Genomic DNA, 21,574 nt, shown 5'->3' with positions numbered 1-21,574 from the left:
CTCCATCTAGCACGAGGCCTTTTGGGAGCTAACTGGCTTTGGAGTCACGAAAATTTCCAATTTTGGCAAGTCCAAATCAATTATGACATCTAAAAGTTCTTAAATTTGAAAATTCCAAAAAAGAGTTGAATTGGAATTGAAATGTATCTCAGGATTCCGAAAAATTTCAAATTTCAAAATATATTGGAATTTCAAGCTTAGAGTACATACAATTATTAATTTCATGTTGGACTAAATATAATTTAATGACCGAATAGACAAGTTATTCGATAAAGGATAACAACATCCAAGCACTAGAATATAATAGATTTCAAGCGTTCGATATGAATTTTAAATATTGAGTCCATTTTAACTATTTAAATGATTGGGCATGTTTAAAATTTTGAACTAGTTTTTGAAATTTTCCAAAAAAATCCGAGTTTTCGGAATTGGAATGAATATTGAAATTTCAAAATTTTTTGAATTGAAATTGAAATTCCCTAACTCCGATCTGATCCATCCAAAAATCAGCCCTAAACAAATAATTAACGTCCTATTAACTTATTATTTTATAAGCATTTTCAGCGGTAACTAACCTTGGTTTTAAACATCTGCAGAAGTTTGACAACAACAAAAAACATCTGTAGAGATGTATCATGTATTGCGATACAGTTACAAGACTGTTTCTTAAATATAAGTTTGTCCCTTTCAATTAAAAAACAAAATTCTGTTTGTCCCTAAAGCAGTTGTCAAACTTACCCATCTTATGTTCACTCATTCATTGATAAAGGTTGACTAGAATATTGTTTTGAAGACGCACATTCACAACACATTACAACCATCTCCACCCTTGAAGACCATATACAACATCGAAAATAAGAACAGATTTCTTGCATTTATCTGTCCTTTTAGAAAAATTCTTCTCCGCAACCGATTTGTGCAACCGGTATCTCACAATAAGTATTTACGTGACTAGCACGTGAGAAGTGAGACGTGATCTTTATCTTCAATAAGTAGTTAGGTGATTAACACGTGAGAAGTACGAGCTACATGAGACACGTGAGAGAACGTAAGAGACCGGTTTTACATATATAACAGTTGTAGAGAATTATTTTGTCCTGTCGATTAGCTGATTGTGCTCATTATCAAAGAAGGGCCTTACAAAACGCTGCTAGTTTCATCATATTTGGTAAAACACGCATTCTTGTGGATAGAACCATTCTTTTAACTTCTCTCTTTCTTTCTTCCTTCTTTTTCTTCTTCTTCTTCTTCTTCTTCTTCTTCCAATCTGTGGATGGTGCGTGGATTTTACCCATGCGCCCTCTTCGCAACCTCTATAGAGCAGCATATAGATCCATTGTCAAAAAATTGCGCCACGACAAGAAGAAATCATCTCCAGATCGGGAAGCCAAAGTAGACCAAATTGGAACCTCTATAACCAACGATGTAATCTTTGAGGTAAACATTTGTGTCATCATTCTAATATTGTCAATTAATTGGATCTGTACATTCAAATAAGAACACATTTCTGATGAATATATTGTATGGATTAACAGACTAACAACATAACATGAGGAACAACATTTCTGTTATATAAAAATTTCTAACCATGCATTTGAATTCCTCAGAAACCTTGATAATTTATATGCGTATTCATCTATGTCTCATTATTTATAAATAAGCAATAAGTTTCCATCCATGTGCCAATTTACCTAGTTGCATGCATGCATGGAGATTGATTAATGTGTCCTCAACTCATAATATTGTGTCCTTATATATAAATATATGTATATATACAGGAAGTCGGTGATGATACACCAAAAGCAGAAAAGAAAACCATGCATGGATTTCATAGCTTTAGATGCATTAGCCTGCAAAGAATGCGACGCGAGCATGATACTCCAAGCCCTAAAGCTAAAGGTCACTTCAAGCAATCAAGCTTGGATAATTTCTTTAACATGCATTGTCATCATTTCTCAAAAAGCTCTAGCCGAAGGAGTCACACCCCCTCACCCTCTCTCAAGAAACCTAAGAGCCGGAAAAGCTGGCCGGATTCCATACCCTCCCCGTCAACCCCCAAGGCCGCCACATGCACTAAAAGCGCCGACTCCACGCCTGCCCATCCCTCCCTCTCGAAATGTGAAAGCCGGAAGACCCCCATCATGTTTTCCAACTCGTCTGGGATGTTGAAACCCCCAGCCGTTGAGAAGCAGCTTGAGTGCACCTTAGAGGAGTTGTGTTTTGGATGCCAGAAGAAGATGAAGGTCACAAGGGCTATCGTCAAAGACACCGGGTTGGTTACCTTGCACTTGACATAGAATAAAACTAGGGCTTACCTGCATTGTTGACTACATCTCTCTCATGCATGTACGAGACTTCGCATCTCTTGTAGAGTGTGAGACTTATTATTTTTACAAAAATGTAATCAGCAATATGATTAGTAAATGTAGGGGGTACCCTCATATCTTTTCATAATATTGTCGTAATGTATTCTTTATGGCAGGCAAATGGTTGAAGAAGAGGAAGTGGTAACAATAAATGTGAAGCCAGGATGGAAAAAAGGAACAAAGATTACATTTGAAGGATTGGGAAATGAGATACCAGGTGCCTACCCAGCAGACATAGTTTTTGTGATTGCTGAGAAAAGACACCCTTTGTTTAGAAGAGAAGGGGATGATTTGGAGTTGGCTCTAGAGATCCCATTGGTAAAGGCTCTCACTGGCTGCATCATCTCAATCCCTTTGCTGGGTGGAGACCAAATGAAATTGACCATTGATGACATCATATATCCTGGCTATGAGAAGGTCATATCAGAGCAAGGCATGGCAATCTCCAAAGATGAAGGAAAGAGGGCAAATTTGAAGCTCACTTTTCTGGTTGACTTTCCTACTTTTCTAACAGATGAGCAAAGATCAGATATTCTCAATATTTTAGAGGATTCTTATTATTGACTGGTCATCAGTGATTTTGGTCTGTAAAGATTGATTTTATTCTCATGGCACAGATAGAAACCCAATACTTCAAGATAGGTAGAAAGCTTAACAGATAGATCGACTGGCTCTTGTATTTTTTCCATGGCTAACCAAACCTTGCGTCTATGAATTTAAGAGGTTTAGCTTCAGAATTGAATTCAATGGATGCCAAAATGGAACCCATGTTTAAGCCTCCAAGCAAAAACAAAATACAAACACATACAATTTATAAACCTATAGATATTTACCTACCAACTTTTACACTTTCCATTTCCCCTTTCCCTTCTCATAAATAATCACACCTTATTCAAATTGTAATTATATTGCCACAGCCAGATCGTAATGTCTTTTATAAATATGAAGAAAGAAGAATCGCAAGCAGCACAACCGGATCATAGTGTCTGTTACGCCTTGGACCATCCAAACAGAGCGCGGATTATGCTTAATATGCCACCGCCGATCAGAGCCTTAAGAAGTCTTAGCTTCCCCTTTGTGTATGGTGGGTACCTCACAGAAGCATCACCAGCGAAACCTCGATAAACAACTGCCTTCTTATGGCTAAACGCATCAAAGGAGAATTTTCCATGGTATGCACCCATTCCACTTTCCCCAACTCCTCCAAATGGCAAGGACGGAACAGCAAGCTGTACACCGATTGAGAATTCATATTATACCAATTAGATTCTCAACTTAATTCACAATAAAGAAATAAATTAGCTAGTATGTATATAATAAATTTATACGTGAGAAATGGAGATGCCATGATACATGCAGTAATGCCTGTATAAATAACTACGATATCAGTAAACAAAGAAAAGAAAAAAAACGAGGCAAGACTAGGAATGCATAACTACTAAAATCTCATGTTTCAGTATTCATATAACCACAATAAAATCTATATGGCCCTATTTGGCATGCATGCATGGATGAACATGTGGCTTGTCTCAATAAGTTGGAGGGAGAATTATTACATGTATGGTAGTGTCATTGACAACCAAACCCCCGGCGGAGACAGTCCTTACAAAGTGCTCCTTCAGCTTCTTATTGTTTGTAAACAAATATGCAGCGAGGGGCTTTGTTCCTGAGTTTATCAAGTCAAAACTTTCTTCCACTCTGTCGACCTGTTATGAACAACAGAGAAGATATTTTGACTTTGATCTGTAGTTTTCAATAAATATAAAGACAGAGAAATCCAATCAAGAAGTTCCCACTAATAAAATACTGTAACAACATCTTTCTCAGTGCCATTAGTCCAGCAAAAAGATTCCTAAAACAGATTGACGCCTTCTAAGGTAGCTGCTTTTCTGGCACACGATGAAGGTACCTATACTTCATTTCCCTTTGAAATCATCCCCAAAGAGCACCATGCTTGGTTTTCTGTTACTAGTTTACAATTCAAGGAAGCTGATTCTATAGTTTTTGTTCAGTGTGTAGAGAAGTTGCCCAATACATATTTAAATCAATTAAGAAAGGCTATCTCACATTTTATTGCAAAATCTTTTTGTTGGGAAAAAAAATCACAGTAACAAAATTTTTGGTTCCTACCGTGAGAATGGGAAGCAAAGGACCAAATATTTCCTCATTCATGATCAAAGAGTCCCGTGAGACATCGAGCAAGATGGTGGGAGCTATCCTCCTGCGATAAACACAAAAAAAAGGAGCATTAATCACATGCAAGATACATTATCGTGCCTAATATTTCAGATAAAGATCTAAGAAGAGAAAAATCAGAGAAAGAAAAACCTACAAGTTGGTTTTGTCCCTTTCACCTCCCAGGACGATCTTACCAGAAACCTTATCCTCATCCAAGAGCTTTGTCAACCGAGCAAAGTGATTTGAATTCACAATACGAGACAAATCTTTTGATTCTAATGGATTATTTCCATAAAAATTCTCTAATTCACGTTTCAAAGAATCCACCTGAGAACAAGAGAAATTAAGGAAGATGACAAGAGCAGACAAACAAATTCAGATCTTCAATGGCATATGAGGGTAACCTTACCAGCTTAGGAGCAAAATCTTTTGTTGTTACAATGTAATCGGGGGAGATGCAAGCCTGTCCATTATTACACCCCCACTTTCCTACAATTATTCGCCTAGTTGCAACCTAGGAAAAACAAAATACAGAAGTCTCTACTTAAAACAGAAGCTGAAATTACAGCACCATTTGTAGCAGCAAGTAAAATAAATAAATAAAACTACTGATAGTGTGCAAGACAGAGAAATTCCATACTTGTAAGTTGATACCAGAATCAACAACAACAGGAGATTTTCCTCCAAGCTCCAGAAGAACAGGTGTAAGGTGCTTTGCAGCACTAGCCATCACTATACGTCCCACTCTTCCATTGCCTACAATCAAATATATTTGTTTTTCAATAAATATTTTATTTGAAGTACAAACAACGATACTGTGCAATTTCTGTTGAAAATTTGAATCTGCCCGTTGGGTCCCACTCTAACAACATCGATACTGTCCCCACTTTACCACCTGCCCAATCCGTCAGGTGTGGGGTTTTTATCACAAAAGGCCTTGGTATTAGTTAGAGTGTGGTAATTCTATTTAAACCCATTTGTTTTCTCTCACTCCACCGATGTGGGATTCCAACACTCCCCCTCACGTGTAATCACACGTGAAGATCCACACATCGGCAATTGAAACTCAGAGGTCGGCTCTTGTTGGGCCCACTTGTTTTCAATGGAACTCGTCGGCTCTTAGGCATTTTTAAGAGTCCGACTTGTTTCCTTTTTTTTTTTTTTCTTTTTTTTTTTTTTGGGTTACAAGCATCGTTAGCTTGTACGGGCCTTGGCTCTGATACCATGTTAGAATTCTTAGTTTCAGCATTTCATATTTTGGATATTTTGGGAGCAAAGAAGAAAAAAACACAGAAGCATTTTTTCATTTCTTCTGAGCAACGTTCTCTCAATCTTTCTGTGTTTTTTTCTTCTTTGCTCCCAAAATATCCAAAATATGAAATGCTGAAACTAAGAATTCTAACAATTTCAGTGCCTAAGGCACTAAAAGTCAACTTCATATTGAAGACTGCAATCATCCCTCACATTTTCTTCTCTAGAGAAACACAGTGGAGATGTCATTCTAGCAATTGAAGAGCAAATAATATTTTATCTATGAAGGTTTAGGCATAAGCTCATAGCCAAACAAAATTCCGATATCTGTTATTAAATATAATAATAATAAATAAAATAAAATAAAAAGAGTACAAATGCTCTCAATCTATTTGACACCATATTGTACTTTCGCAAACCACCAAAAAGGGCCACTTTTAATTATAAATTATCTAATGTTTTGTTATGGAAACTCTTTGAACTGAAAAAGGTAAAAGCTCAACCTCAGATGAAGAGCAGAGCGCCAAAGCAGCCCCCTCTTAATGGATTATGCAAGGACCTTATGGTCCCCTGTTAAAGCCATTTGCTATAGCTGCAATACAGATACCTCTGAACTTGAGCTAAAAATTCACTCTCTCTTGCTTCACATCCAAAGAGAATTTTTCTTTCATCTTTACAAAATATTAATATATCTATATCTATATCATATGCAAGGAGAGCTAAAACAGTGATAGTCATTTATACAAAGTTCAGCTCATCAAAATCTTCACGCGTGCAATATCAGACTATAAATTGAGGAAAACAAAATATCAGACTGGAAAGAGATGAAAATGAATACAAACCTGTGTAACATATTTTGTCCCACTTTTGATCTAACAGTGCAGATGTTTCAGCAACTGCCCCCTCAACAACTCTTATAGAAGAGCTATCCATATATTCACCTACTAGTTTTGCAAGCAATGACGATGTAGCTGGAGCAAGTTCTGATGGTTTAAGGACCACAGCATTACCAGCCGCTATGGCACCGACAACTGGATCAAGGGACAGCACTGGAAAACAGATATTACACAATTATTTTTGTATGAAGAAAGAATTAGGACTGAAGAGTAAAGATTTGTGAGCTCAGTGCTTAAATATAAAAACACATGTCTAATATTAACGTACAGAAAGGATAATTCCATGCTGAAATTATTAGTATAACACCAAGAGGTTCAGACACTATTTCGGCTGACGAAGGGAAAGTGGTTAGTGAAGTTTTAGCCTGCAGTTAAAGGGAAATATTATTCATTAAAATTAATAATAACAAAAAATGAAAAAGGAATGCAAATGTTGAATCAAACTTTAAAAAAATTGCCTGCAGAGACAAACAATATGCTAGTCAAAAGTTTGCATTAAATAGAGTTTCTGACAAAAACATACCTTTTCTGGCTTCATCCAATTTCTCAGCTCTTTGAGTGCCAACTTACATGAGCTCTTTAACATAGATATCTAAATTGAAAACCATATATATCAATATTGGGGGTCAATAACAAATAAAACATCCATGTAGAGTTTTCATACAGAATAACTTATTAGACAAGGCCCTATACAAGTTTGGATGACTGTATTGGATAGATAAGAAGTATCTTCAACAATTTTACATTTCATAAATGTAGTAAATCCAAAACATTGCGTCCACAACCACAAATAGTTGCTGGAAAAGGATGCTCTCCATTTGTTTAGCAAATGGGGAGTGACGATTTTTCAATCCAAACCGTTCAAAGGATTTGCAGATTTAAAAGTATGCAGTCTACTATATACTCAAAATACCACGCCATATTTGTTTCTCTCATATTTATTTACCTATAAATTTCTCAATAGTGACTAACATTTTCTCATGAATAAAAAAATCAAAGTTGACTCCCAAATTTAACTTAAAACCCAAACTTCAGCAGATATCCCAAGTTGTTCATGGCAGTATCATTCTTTACTTTTTGATAACATGTAGCATTTTCCCATTAAAAGAAAAATAAATGATTTTGCTTATCTCAGAACCTAAATGGATCCTACATTTCATGACATACTATATTTATGACACCAAAACAGACTTGAAAAGTACCCCTCAACTCACAAGAGTTATTACCGAAAACAATAATAAACCCCTCACCCCTTGCCTTCAATTGGTGGGAATGCATGATGCATCTTATGGAAAATGGAGACATCATTTTCTCTATGCAATAAATTTGAAGTTCTGAGCTCTTCACATCTGTCACAACTCACAACCACATCCAAGTTAAGTAGCATCTTTTTGCGAATTTTCTTGGGTATACCTATGTACTCAGTACATAGACATTATCCATTGTTGGATGGGCTTCAAAAGCATTGATTGATTGGAGTATCCACCCATCCAACGGTGGATACTCCCTATGTACTTTGAGCATCCGCAATGAGCTCTCTAAACCACCTCCTTTAGACAAATTTTAGGAAGAAATTTAGTTCTCGGTCTGTGAAGATACGTTGTTAGGTGCTCCATTTTATTTTCCCATTGAGGCCGAACCTCCAACCATGCTCCCTATCCACCTCCTAAAATAGGAAGACCTCTAGGAACTCCTAAATCTAAGGAGAAAGAAATGACTCTTGGTGGCTCCCTATAATTTAATGATGATTTGTTTTGTGAATATTTTAACTCTTTAATTAATGCTTTTTATTTTTTATTTTTTATTTTTATAGAGATGGATAATTTATATTGAATTAAAAAATTAATTATAGTACTTATGACTCCCTAAACTAGGGAGTATGAGATTAGAGTTCAAATTTTATAGAGAGCTCCTAAAATTGCTTTTGTGAGTTTTTAGCTAAATTTTAACTAAAAAATGGGAGCATGCTTGTAGATTAAGATCTTAGACTAACCATCTAAAAACAGCACAGTTAACCTAATGACTCCAGGTCATTAATTACTCCTATGGCGCATGAACCTTATGCGCCATAGGAGAAAGAAAATTAGAAGCGAAACCAACAAAACAAAAGCAAATATGAGTAAAGTTTTCAAACCAAGTATGTTGGTAATGCACCGCAGACCCCACACAATACATACATTAAAAGAAAAAACAAAACAGGGCGACAGAAACACGTTCTCACCAACACAGGTGACAATGAATCCCCACCAAGACAGATGACAATTACTACAGTTTTTGGAAATAAAGACTCTGATTTTTCAGAGTCCATGTAAGGGAAAGTGCAAAATGGCCACCACCATTATATAATTCCCAAACAGACCAATTGAATTTGAGTGAGAAATCAAAGCTTAATAAAGTATCGTGATGAACTAAGTGCTAGAATGTGTTCATCAAAACAATTCAGCAACCAACAAAAATACGAAAACTTTAAAATATAAAAATAGAAGAAGAAGAAGAAATTAAGAACCCATGATTCTTCTGCAAATTCTAATCGCATTCAGCATATAGACATAGATTTTTCATATGTGCCAAAACAGAACACCATGTGTATGATAAAAGAACAAGAGCATTGAAGAGGAATTGAGCAAGAAATTGGAGGACCTCGTAGACTTGGGACTCGAGCTCGGGCTTGGAGAGGTCAGAGCGAAGAGCGTCGACGATCGCCAGCTCGTTGCTGGTGATGAGCTTGAGGAGGCTCTTGAGCTGCGACTCTCTCCATTGATAGCTCCGAGTCTTGGCAGAGGCGAAGGTGGCTCTCAGCTCCTTCGCAAGCGCCGACGCTGCTTCTTCATCGAAAACAAGCTTCGCCGTCTGCTTCTCCTCCTCAACCGCCATTGAAAGTCTTCAAGTCCCCGAGCACACAATAAGAGAAAAAACCCAGAACGATTGATGCAATAGAAGAAGAAGGTATGGGACTATAAATATATATATGCGAAAGCAGGGGAAGGGTCAAAGGTGGCCACGCGAACTCGTACTGAGTTGGATCGTTGGACTCGGAGTCGGAGGTGTTTGCGTGTGGTGTGGGTGATGAGAGAAAGCGTGAAGTGTGAAGATCTTTATCTGACTTATGGAGAAAGAGAACAAAAATTTGATGATGGGAGGGAGATGTCACACTCTCTCCAGCTACTTGGGGAATTTATATATTTCCCAAAATATTATGTGTGCTAATTTGTTTTAATTTACACGTGTGATTATTTGGTTGGAAGAAATTAATAACTAATATTATATATATAAATATATATAGTTATAAACTTTACACCGACAGTGCAAGAAATTGAATGCAAAAACGGATCTTGTCCCAAAAAAAATCACTGGAAACCAAATACTAACAGGGTTAAATTTGGCAAAAAAAAAGGTGAGTGTAAAAACTTTAATGCAATACCGAACCTTGAAAGGGGGAGGCGCATACTATTTTTCTTATTTTTAAAAAATAACAAATCTACCAACCAAAAGAAACTTTAACAAAAATAATAATAAATAGTTAAGGCATATGTTCAATTTTCAACACCAAGCAGTCTTGGTATGTGTTTTTTTTTTATATAAATACAAGCGATAGTCAAAATTACCAAGAAAAGAGGTTTCTCACATATACTATCAAGATGTCATGAAATTTGAACCTGAAACCATTGATCTACAAGTCAAGTCAAGATCATTTTCTATTGATCTATATATCTTCGTGTGACATAATGGATTGGCTTGCTTTTCAAAACAAAATTCTATTAAATTTTATGGTCAAAGTGAGAAGGTCTGTTGAATCAATTAAAAAAACCTAGATCACGAGCTAGTTGGTAAAATAGGAGTATCCTTGCTAAATTTATATGAAATAGAAAATTAGTGCTCTTTTAATTACATTGATGTGATTTTCCTCAATTTCCTCTTAAAAGGCAATCTAAGAATAAAATGGTATACTATATGGTGATATAAACTATTGTTATTTTTATTTATAGAATAAGGGAATTCGACTTTTCTAACATCAAAAAGAGGAATACCACTAAATAAATACATATACACAAGTACAATCAAATGCATATATGTGATTATGTACCGTGTATAAACTCCTCGCCTAAGTTTTTTCAATTACTAGTATAAATAATCACCATACTAGTACAAGTAAGTTTGGTGAAACTTTTTGTACTACTACTCTACTACATCTCACTCTCGTGATTTATTTTTATTTTTTTATAAGGCTCTCGTGATAGTATTAAGTTAACATCACTGAAATGAGCAGAGAGTTCACGACTATAATAGTGAATAATCAAGTCATGCCTATACAATTGGAAGGGCTTTGTCACAAGAGAAATAAAAGAATGGGAGGCGTAGATATGAAAAGCAAACTTAAAAGTGAATGCATAAACCCTCTTGACTAAGGGAAAAGGAAATTTGAATTCGGGTGCAAAGGCGGATATACCATTTTGATTAACTGACATAATTCACATTTGCACCATATTCCAAAATAAGAGAACAAGATCGTGCCAAAAATGTATTTGCATTTGAAGTCTTATTTAGAACCGAAAGAGCAAGAAAATAAGAGAATTTCACTAATAAACTCATTTTAGTATTATCTATTTCAATTAACGGGCAGGCCACCTGTGCATGCGGTCTATTTTAGTTGAGGTATGCATATTCAACCACTTTATGAGGAAAAATTAGAGTAATATTGCCAAACAAATTAATTCAAAGGGATAAATGCGTTATGTCCCACAAAAAGGGACCAATTCTCTCCCAATGGCAAACATCATTTTAAAGACTCAACAACCTATTATTCCCCCACATTAAGGAAGTTGCTCACCTCACTAATCTCCAATATTTTTAATATTATTATTACTATTTTTATATTTATTTTTGTTGGATATTTATATTATTATTACATCCTCATAGCATTTTTGGGATTTAAAAATTTTAAAAGGGCGCTTTGGTCATTTGATTTTTCTTTTTTGGTTTGATTCATAAATTGAAAAACCAGCCCTGGTGACTCGGTGAATTGGAATTTTTTCCTTATGACTTGGTCAATTAATTAAATATATATATATATATATATTATTGCGCTGCGAAATTATGAGATGTGAGATCAGGCGAAGAAGCAGTTCATAAATATTTCCGTTAAGGTCTGAACTAAACTGAAGCACAAACGTAAGAAGCACAAAGCAACCAACTCACAACAGTTATATATATAACACACAACATACCTTTACTTTGCTGACATACAAAAATCTTAAAAGCAGACAATCAATAAATATGGTTTTGCGAAATTTATTAATTTTGACTTTATAGTTTTGTTCACTTTATTCTCACTAATGTGTAGTTGAAATTTTATTAAAACGCGTCGAACGCAGAGTTTACATTCATTTTGTAAGAAGAGGTCATGTGTTCAAATCACATGAACTAAAATAATTTTAAACGAGATCAAAGCTCCTAGGGTATAGTCTCGTAATTAGAATTGAGAGCTTGAGAAAGGTGTTAGGAGTGAACAAGAGGGACATAGCTTTCGGATAATAAAAATTGTTTCTAACAAAGTTTTACATGGAAACTCAAAAGGCCATTTTGGATTGTAAAAGTGCTTTATAGAATCACCTATCCAGTACTTATTCATGAAGCACTTCTAAGTATATTCTGAATATTTAATATAAAAAATTATTTATAATTTTAATGAAACCGACTGCTTATGAATAGAAATACTTCCCTCTTAAGTAATCCTAAGAAGTTTTGAAGCAAGTCAATATCATGCTAGCTAGCCATACAAACAATTTATCAAGGATCACCAGAAGATGTGAGACAAGGACGTTAGCTAAAGTTCTATTTTCATGATTTAATTAAGGGAGATTCACTATTATACCCAATTAGAGGCTCAAATTCTAAAAATACCCCATATGAGAAATACACCAAAAATTTTACTTTTTAACTTAACAAGCCCAACCTTAAAATCTCATAAAAATACCAAAAACACTGAATAGGGCATCAAAGTAATTTAATAATCAATATTAAATTCAATAAGACCAGCTGTTATTTTTTGGATTTGTTTATAGAAATTCAATTGTGTAGGGTTTATTTATAATATTAGTGATAAGAATGAGTATATTACTAAATATCTTTTTAATTAATCAAAATTGAATTTAACCAAAAAATATATATATATTAACCAAAATTGAAAGCCATGGATTTGGATAAACTTTAATACGCCAGTCATCATAGCCATCAATTAGGTCAACTAGGCATCAAGAATCCCTCACACGCCATTAATTTATTGATCTTTGGTAGTGATTATACAAAAGGAATTGATTAACCTATTTCTTAATTAATCACCTTCATATCACACGGGACTTTAATATAATCAAATTAAACCCACATAAACAATCATGAAAATCTATACAAAACACATACACATGACATGAAATGGCCCCGTACCGTGATATGGTTTGGTATGGGGACAAGTACCCCTCACAACAAGCGAGACTCATAAGTCTCACTTCATGCGAGATATGATGATTCCGTACAAAGATAAACATTTATGTGAAGTAGGGATAATACTGTTTTGTTATTTCAACCAAAACTTGCTATTCTCAAGTGACAATTTTTCCATGTAATAGTCTTTAATTGGTTAGGGATAATAAAAACGTACTATCCACGTTTCACAGAAATTTTTATGCTATACAAGACAATCCTAGTTGGGGGAGCTACACAAGACTCACTCCTAGTCGGGGCACAAAATCCGTACCCCGTCAAGCCATGTCAAGCTAAGCACACAATACTAAAATAGTTAATTTTTTTATTTCTTCATATTTTAAAATAAAATATCATTATTTACTGTATTGGGTTGGGATGGTAACCGAACCAACCCCGGTACAGCCCAGCCTAATCTTCAAATTCACACAACCAAAAACCCAAAAACCAAAAAGATAAAGATAAATTTAAAATTAATAATTAAAAAAACAGAGAGATTGAGAGAGAATTAGAACCTCTTGAACGTAGGCTTCAAATTCAGGTTTGGAGAGGTCAGAGCGAAGGGCATCAACAATTTCTTGTTCGTGGTGTTCAGCCACTTTCAAGAGGTTCTTCAGCTGCGACTCTCTCCACTCGTAGCTTCTGGTCTTCCCAGAACCATAGCTGCCTCTCAGCTCCTCTACCATGGTCAACGCATCTTTTGAGTCGAAGTGCACCGTCTGCTCCTCCACCGTCGACGCCATGAATATCAATCAAATGCTCTCTGTCGTATTACAAATAAGAGCTAGCTAGCTTTGGTGCCAAAGATATTGCATATGAGAGAGAGAGAGAGAGAGAGAATGAGAGAGCATATAATGGGGGTCTTAATTTGTAATTATGCGCTTGGATTTTATCTGCTGTAGTCGGAATAGACGTTACAATAGAGGTTATGTCTTTGTGTGCATCTCCTGTGTTTGGCCCAAAAATGCTTGTCGAATAAAGTATGGTAGGTGACGTTTATCTCAACTCTCTCGAGAGGGAGTATTGCACACGTTGGAGTAAAAATGGGGCTTCTCAGCTAATTAATGTTGTGTTTTTCTTCTGGTTTTCCCCATGAAATTACAAAAAAAAATTATTTAGTAAATACCACAAGATGTCCCCATGTTCGAAGAGTGAGATTAACAGGAGGGAAGAAGAGAGAAAATAAGAGTCGGAACTCTTGTAAGTCGTAACAAGTTTGATAAATGCTCAACCATTGAAGTTACAAGCTCTAATTTCTTCTCTTGATATTGTATATAAGGAATAATGCTACTCTTATCATATTCTCATACCACTTTATATGGCATATGAGGTGGACAGCCACATAAATTAAAATTAATTTAATATTTTCTTTTCTTTTATGATTTATTAACACTTTTTAATTAATGTGGTAAGAGTAACATTACTCGTATATAAAAAAACATTTTAATTGAGTAAATCCGAAAACCGATATGTCGAAACAAAAGGAGGAATATATTCCATTAGGCTACAAGGTCATATGTAAAATGCGGATCGGAAACTAATTCAAAATAAAGATTTATAAAAATTGAGGTGTTATAAAAATAAAAAAATAAAAATCCAAAGTTTTAAACACAAAAATTAAGTAGTATTTAGTACTATTTAAGCGTGTGTTTTCCTTCCAAACCATTGAAATTGAAAATAATTATTAGTTGGTTGACCCAACTCCTGTAACGTCTGCCCCTTGATTAAGATCCAGATTGGTGAAATGTATTTTGTATTAGGTTAACGACTTGGTTCATTCATTCATGTTTCTATCACTCAGAATTCAAATTTGAATAAACAATCAAGAAATATGAATATAAAACTTTCAAAAGTACTCATATCTGGGTCATGGGCAAGCAAGCAATCAGCCAAGATAAAATAATCCATCCATACTCAGTCCAATCAATGCCCTGTAATCGTCCGCATGCATGGACTACTGTTACCCAATCTTTTCCTTTATTTAATCATACATATCTTAGCTAGCACTACCCCATGAATTCAAGAATCATAATCAAGACAAGTATCCATATATATAATATATAATAATCGTATGGTTGCAAAAGTATATATTTTATTCAGTCGTGTTTCTTTTAGTCATTCACAAGCGCATGAATGCACGCACACTGTTGATGCAAATGAATTTCTCAATACATCACTCCACTTGGCAATCACAACCTCCTACTTGAATCACAACATTATGCTACTTGTGGTGTTTTCTGTTAGGCTATGGGTCAAAGCTGCACGATTTGATCACGTTTGGCCATCTAGTTATCTTCTTCAAACCGAGTTCATTGTCTGTTGAGATTGTCAAGCCGGTACAACAAAGTCTAGGTTCTTTTTAGTTTGTCACAAGTTACACAATTATATACGCAACCTTCTAGTTCTAAGACAAAGCCTTTTTCTAGAAAGGAAAAAGTGATAATGTTTCGTCATCACACGAAAATTAATACATAGATATCATTAGCTTCTCGTTTGCGCATGGGCCACGGATGATATGATAACCCTTCGGCCTAATTCGTAAGATTTAAAAGCCTAATTGGTTCGCTTTGACTGAAGTTCAATTTGGAAAGGACTTTATTAGTTAGATCCCAATGTTTTACTCTATAATGTTTACCTAAATTTGTGACTTTATGATTCCAATGTTGGCAAAAAAATAAAGATGGGAGTAATTATAGTGTTGTACGGTAGTATGGTCACGTGATATAACTTGTTCACCTGTTATAATATAAGTGAATATTTATTGATACTATTCTTTAAAAAAAGAATATCAATCATGTCGTCCACCCATATTATAACACGTGTCAAGTTATATTACCTGGCCGTACTCCAGTACCACACATATTAATGGGACAACTGTATTTTATGTGTGTAACCCACACTATATATTTATGAAAATATTTGTGCACACTATATATTTATATATATTTGTGCATATATATATATATGCATGTAATAATTATAAATGAGTCAATTTTGTATCCAATTCATGATTGATGTTTGATGAATATGATTGTGCACAAAATATCCAACCAATGTCTCAATGATGCATTTTGTAATAATGGTGATAATGATATGTAAGATATGATGGGACATCTTGGATGAAAGAAGCAAAATCAAGATGTCATTAGAGGCTTTGGTTCTTTGACTCCCTCCTAGCCCAACCCATTAAAAATGCTAAAACTGGCTAGGCCCAGTACTTGCTGGCCTACAACATCCCATGCATGTAAAACCATAACTATATGGAAGTTATGACATGTTTGTTTACATGGAATTGGTATAGAATTACTCGATTCGTGATTTTCATTTGCGTTTACTAACAGATGAATATTGAAATTGAAATTATATGATCCCTGACTATGTGGTTTCACACTACAATTCGTAAACTTATACCTGAAAATTCAGAAATGAGATTGATTAGTCAAAAGTAGGTGATCTCGTATCCAAATTTGAGTTTAGACCTCATTTCAAGAGGAATTTTAAATAAATAAAAGAACGATACATGCATTGACAGAATCCAAGTCCTCATGTGTCTGTCCCTTACCTAACAAAAGGAAAAGGCTCCTACGCAGCATATTCTCTGCAAAAACCAAAAAAGTTTTCGACTTATGATGATTTCGGCCATACAATCAATTTTATTTGGTAGACGTTATTTTCTGAGTTAGCAAATCAAAATTGGAGTTGTCTACGTCAAATGGATCCGTACTCATAAACATATTGGCCCTAAAAATATTAATGTGAATAGTATTTGTCATAACAAATTTTTTTCCTATCCATTACGCAATTCAAGAGTCATTATTATTCATATGAGATTAAATTTATTTATAGTGTATGAGATTAATAAATAAAAAATTACTAGGCATTTTTTTAAAAAAAAATTTCTTCACTAGTGCCAAGTTGGCATCAACACCCTCAGGCAACAGTTCCGACTGTTTTTGCCTTCGGACCTGTCCAATCTTGTTGGAGCCTACCTTTTACCATGGCTGCAATTTATTGGTGGTGTTTGTTTTCAAGCCCATGGGGCCTTTTGCCAGGGTTATTCACACCGCTAGAACTGTTCTTAATATGAGTTAAAGAGTGATGAATTCATAACATTTTTGAGTGTATGAGAAGAATTAAATGTGAATGGGACTAAAAGGTTGATATGGGAGATATTGTGGAAAAGTCCAATTTGACAGTACATACAATCAAAGTTTGATTAATGTTTTAGCATGTGTTGATGATTACTTGGAAAAGAAAATTGATTATCATAGTCATGATCTCCAATGTTAGAGATCACTTTAGGTCATTGTTGTTGATAAATTCTCCAAACTAGAGCATCCTACTTATAATCATATTGACCCTAAAAACATCATATTTGATAAGGTCATTTTGGCGTGCCAGTCCTTTTAGTGAATCAAACAAATATATGTGAACAAAAGAGTAATGAATTTATAATACTTTTTCAACGCGATTATAAAATTAGTTATGAGTACGACATAGAAGACTAATATCAATACCAGATATTGTAGAAAAATCTTAACTGTATTATTATCAAGACTAGAGAATTCGACTCTTGCCTTATCCTTTCCTAAATCCTAGTCCTCCTTTGTAATAAAAACAAAAATAAAATAAAGAAAGTTCACTATCAAGATCAACCAACTCAAGATACGGACATAAAAACAAAGAGCCAAGCAAAGCTTGTGCCATTGGGCCATGGGTCCATTGGTCATTGGGCCACCTAGGCCATCTATCCAAACTCATTTCCAAAACCAAAGGAGAGGCAACCAATAACGGGTGATCCGAAACCCCACACCTTCTCTCTCTCTCTCTCTCTCTCGCTCTCCTCCCTCCCTCCAAACAACACCACCAACACTCCTTCGCATTCTCACTCTTCAACTAGCGCCATGGCCTCCGTCGCTTTCAGCGGCGCCGCCGCTGCAGCCACTGCCGCCACCACGTCTCGGCGTCTTCCCGCCTCGGCTAAACTATCTCTCTCTTCCTCATCCTCCTCCTCTCTCAAACTCCTCGGCTCCACTCCGATCGTTTCCCGCCTCTTCCTCAACCCCAAACGCTGTTCGGCGGCTCCGCTGCCTAGCCGAGCGTTCAACTCAGCCGCCGCCGCTCCCAAGTGCCTCGCTTCCGACCCGGAGCAGCTGAAGCTCGCCAGAGAAGACATCAGGGAGCTTCTCAAGACCACTTTCAGCCACCCAATTCTGGTATCTCCCTAACCCATTCTGTACAGTTTCGTCTGCCTCCGATCTCGTCGAGAAAAGTTGGAGTTAAAGTGACGAGCTTTTTGTTTTTCGACAGGTTCGGTTGGGATGGCACGATGCTGGTACTTACAACAAGAATATTGAGGAGTGGCCAAGAAGAGGTGGAGCGAATGGGAGCTTGAGGTTTGAGATTGAGCTTAAACACGCAGCCAATGCAGGTACTAACCAAACCCGATTGCTAATAATTGTTCAATTAAGCTTGTAATCTTTGTTTGCTCTCAGTTGAATGAGCTTCCATTTCACTATTTTAGGTCTTGTCAATGCATTGAAGCTCATTCAGCCTTTAAAAGACAAGTACTCTGATGTAACATACGCAGACTTGTTCCAATTGGCCAGTGCTACTGCTGTTGAGGTTAATATAATCTCTTCTTTAACATTCATATAAGTCGAAGTTTGTGAATTTATGTAAGTTCATTTCACTGACTAAACCCTTTGGATTTTCAGGAGGCTGGGGGACCAAAGATTCCTATGAAGTATGGGAGAGTTGATGTTTCGGCACCTGAGCAGTGCCCAGAAGAAGGGAGGCTTCCTTGTAAGTAAAGCGTGTGTATTTTGATGTGTATAATAGATAAACATGGAATTTGGAATTATTTTGGTGAACTCTGTTCTGTATACCCTTTGCTTCAATTTTCTCAATTCATATTGAAACATTTATCTGTGTTTGTTTAGCTGCTGGCCCTCCTTCACCTGCTGATCATCTGCGTGAGGTTTTCTACAGAATGGGGTTAAATGACAAGGTGAATTTGAGTGCTGTATACTAGGTTTCTTGACGCCATGATCTGCATGTGATGTTTACTTATGAAGCTGTTTGATCTGTAGGAAATAGTTGCATTATCAGGGGCACACACTCTGGGGAGGTCCAGACCTGATCGCAGTGGTTGGGGCAAGCCAGAGACAAAGTACACGGTATTAAATCAGCATCTCATACTCACTGAAGCCACTCCAAAAGAAAAAATGCTTCTCTGTTTAAGTGGCTTTAGTAAGATATTTTCCTTTCCATTTCCTATTTGAGGTTTTGAGATTTACTACCCGATTATGAGCATATGGAGTTGATTAAGGTTTTTGTATAATGTGAATTATTTTATCTGTTAGCATAACAGTTACTTAGTCAGAGCAGCTATGATAACTACAGCACTGATAGGGAGAGTAATTTTAATACAATAGCTAGAAAGTTAACTAGCATCATTTACATGGCAGAAAGATGGGCCAGGGGCACCAGGAGGACAGTCTTGGACAGCACAATGGTTGAAGTTTGATAATTCCTACTTCACGGTATTTGAATACTATCCTGATTTGTGTGTGAATGCTCATACTCCAATAGGAGGCTGGAGGGATTTGGTACAAGGTTTTCCTTTTGCTTATTGTGGATGTCTTCTACAGGATATCAAGGAAAAGAAGGATGAAGATCTTCTGGTGTTGCCAACTGATGGTGTTCTTTTCGAAGATCCAGCATTCAAGGTAAAACAAAACAAAAAGGATTGTCAAGTTGTTTTAAATGGATTCTTTGTTACCTGCAAATTTTCATAATTATTTGCAGGTATATGCTGAGAAATATGCTGAAGACCAAGAAGCGTTCTTCAAGGATTATGCTGAAGCTCATGCTAAACTCAGCAACCTGGGAGCCAAATTTGATCCTCCAGAGGTTTGCCAGCCTTCAATGCTTGCCTATGTTATTTTTGCTATGGATTTAACAATGCCACATGAATTATGCATGTTAACGCTTACTCTATGAAAAATTTATGCCCAATTCAGTTTGTGTAAAAGAGAAAAAATCTGGCATGGTTATTTGCAACTGATTTAAGGAACTAGAATCTGGCACTCTGGAGTTGGCCTATCTGGCTCTTGCCATTCACCAAGAAATACGTTTACCAACAGACACAGAACACTTGTTCCTTTACTATTATTTTGCTTATTAACCTTAGCCTGTTCATTAAATTTGATGCTCAGGGTATTGTGATCGATGATGGTCCTTCACAGCCAGTACCAGAAAAGTTTGTGGCAGCAAAATACTCATCTGGCAAGGTTGTAAACATGGAAAACTCATACTTCAATAATCAATATTCTTTTTGTCAATAATTTTAACAAATCCTTTGCATCTGTGAGGATAGAGGACAACTCTGGGGGGAAATGTCTTCATACAAAATTTTCATGCTCTTTACTTTTTATGGTTTTCTGCAGGATTAAAAAGCAAGTATCATGTTTTCTAGTGCCGTCTCTTATAATAATACAAGATGAAGCTATTTTCAATACTCACATATAATAGTTGGAAGTCTTAAATGAAGGAGAAAGGAATAAATTCAATAGTATTACCTATGTGAATTGCAGAGAGAGCTGTCAGAGAATATGAAGCAGAAGATTCGGGCAGAGTATCAAGCTGTTGGTGGAAGCCCGGATAAGCCTCTACAGTCTAATTATTTTCTGAACATTATAATCGTGATTGGGGTTTTGGCACTTTTGACATCGTTGGTTGGAAACTGAATTTTGGGTTTCTGCTGTTGTTTCTTTTTCTTTTTTTATCAATGAGAGTTGCATTGGTTGCCTATATGTGGGGTTTATCTAACAATATCAAACAATATATATGTAAGGTTCTTCAATTTTGGTCACATCAGAGCTAGTTCAGCTTTTGAGAGTATCAAAAGATTATGTGTCTTCCCTTTGACTGAAAAATGGTTACTGAAATTCCTGCATTACTGAAGAACCCAAATGAAACAAGTGTGACCGGGCGGCTGAACTTCCATGGTAATACAATTGAAAAATGTTGTATTTCTGACTGATAAATTGAATTCCGATGATCAGCTCAGGAGCTGATTCTTTTGTCCCATTGGTTTTCACCTGCGCTGCTACAAACCTATCATTATTCTCTATTCAGCACCAAGAAAAACGTATTTGCATTTCTTAATCCATTTGTGGCTATGTTATTTTACCTGACATTTTTGTAACACTAACATGTAAACAAAGGGAATAATTACTCCAAGCCATCAATTGGTTTTTTCTGCTTTTTCTTCTCTCTCTTTCTTTTTTGGGGATCAACAGAGCTATTAGTTAATGGATCTGGGCCGCGGTCCAGTTAAAACTGGCCATGTTTTATCTATTCTAGCGTAGCTTGAATAATCTCACTTGTCTTTCTCTAGTT

The 21,574-nt window shown here is 35.9% G+C and overlaps 3 protein-coding genes across 5 annotated transcripts; 2 read left to right on the top strand and 1 right to left on the bottom strand.

The window, feature by feature from the left end:
- The first annotated feature begins 1,181 nt into the window (after positions 1-1,181).
- On the top strand, positions 1,182-3,066 carry LOC103319802 (uncharacterized). The gene is made up of 3 exons (XM_008221396.3): positions 1,182-1,437; positions 1,779-2,272; positions 2,483-3,066. Exons 1-3 carry the CDS (start codon positions 1,294-1,296, stop codon positions 2,928-2,930), a joined length of 1,086 nt encoding a protein of 361 aa, XP_008219618.1. The 5' UTR covers positions 1,182-1,293; the 3' UTR covers positions 2,931-3,066.
- Positions 3,026-14,054, bottom strand: LOC103319801 (aldehyde dehydrogenase family 3 member H1). 2 transcript variants are annotated; one of them, XM_008221394.3, is made up of 10 exons: positions 13,684-14,054; positions 7,215-7,283; positions 6,960-7,056; positions 6,638-6,844; positions 5,185-5,300; positions 4,954-5,058; positions 4,699-4,871; positions 4,497-4,587; positions 3,923-4,072; positions 3,026-3,595 (listed from the first exon to the last, which is right to left on the bottom strand). In XM_008221394.3, the coding sequence occupies exons 1-10, from the start codon at positions 13,909-13,911 to the stop codon at positions 3,356-3,358; spliced, it is 1,476 nt and encodes a 491-aa protein (XP_008219616.2). In that variant the 5' UTR covers positions 13,912-14,054; the 3' UTR covers positions 3,026-3,355. The 2 variants fall into 2 exon arrangements, with proteins under 2 accessions (XP_008219616.2, XP_088903746.1); XM_089047620.1 differs by lacking the exon at positions 13,684-14,054 and adding an exon at positions 9,332-9,846.
- Positions 14,055-17,948: 3,894 nt separating this feature from the next.
- Positions 17,949-21,044, top strand: LOC103319803 (putative L-ascorbate peroxidase 6, chloroplastic/mitochondrial). 2 transcript variants are annotated; one of them, XM_008221398.3, is made up of 11 exons: positions 17,949-18,384; positions 18,479-18,599; positions 18,693-18,793; positions 18,886-18,973; positions 19,111-19,178; positions 19,261-19,347; positions 19,639-19,713; positions 19,822-19,899; positions 19,979-20,083; positions 20,389-20,463; positions 20,620-21,044. In XM_008221398.3, the coding sequence occupies exons 1-11, from the start codon at positions 18,073-18,075 to the stop codon at positions 20,623-20,625; spliced, it is 1,116 nt and encodes a 371-aa protein (XP_008219620.2). In that variant the 5' UTR covers positions 17,949-18,072; the 3' UTR covers positions 20,626-21,044. The 2 variants fall into 2 exon arrangements, with proteins under 2 accessions (XP_008219620.2, XP_008219619.2); XM_008221397.3 differs by having other exon boundaries at positions 17,951-18,384; positions 20,767-21,044.
- Positions 21,045-21,574: the final 530 nt, after the last annotated feature.

The sequence above is a fragment of the Prunus mume genome, linkage group LG2 (genome assembly GCF_029339155.1).
Source record: "Prunus mume cultivar Tortuosa linkage group LG2, ASM2933915v1, whole genome shotgun sequence".
Taxonomy (NCBI): Eukaryota; Viridiplantae; Streptophyta; class Magnoliopsida; order Rosales; family Rosaceae; genus Prunus; species Prunus mume.
This window is presented reverse-complemented; position numbering and strand designations above follow the sequence as displayed.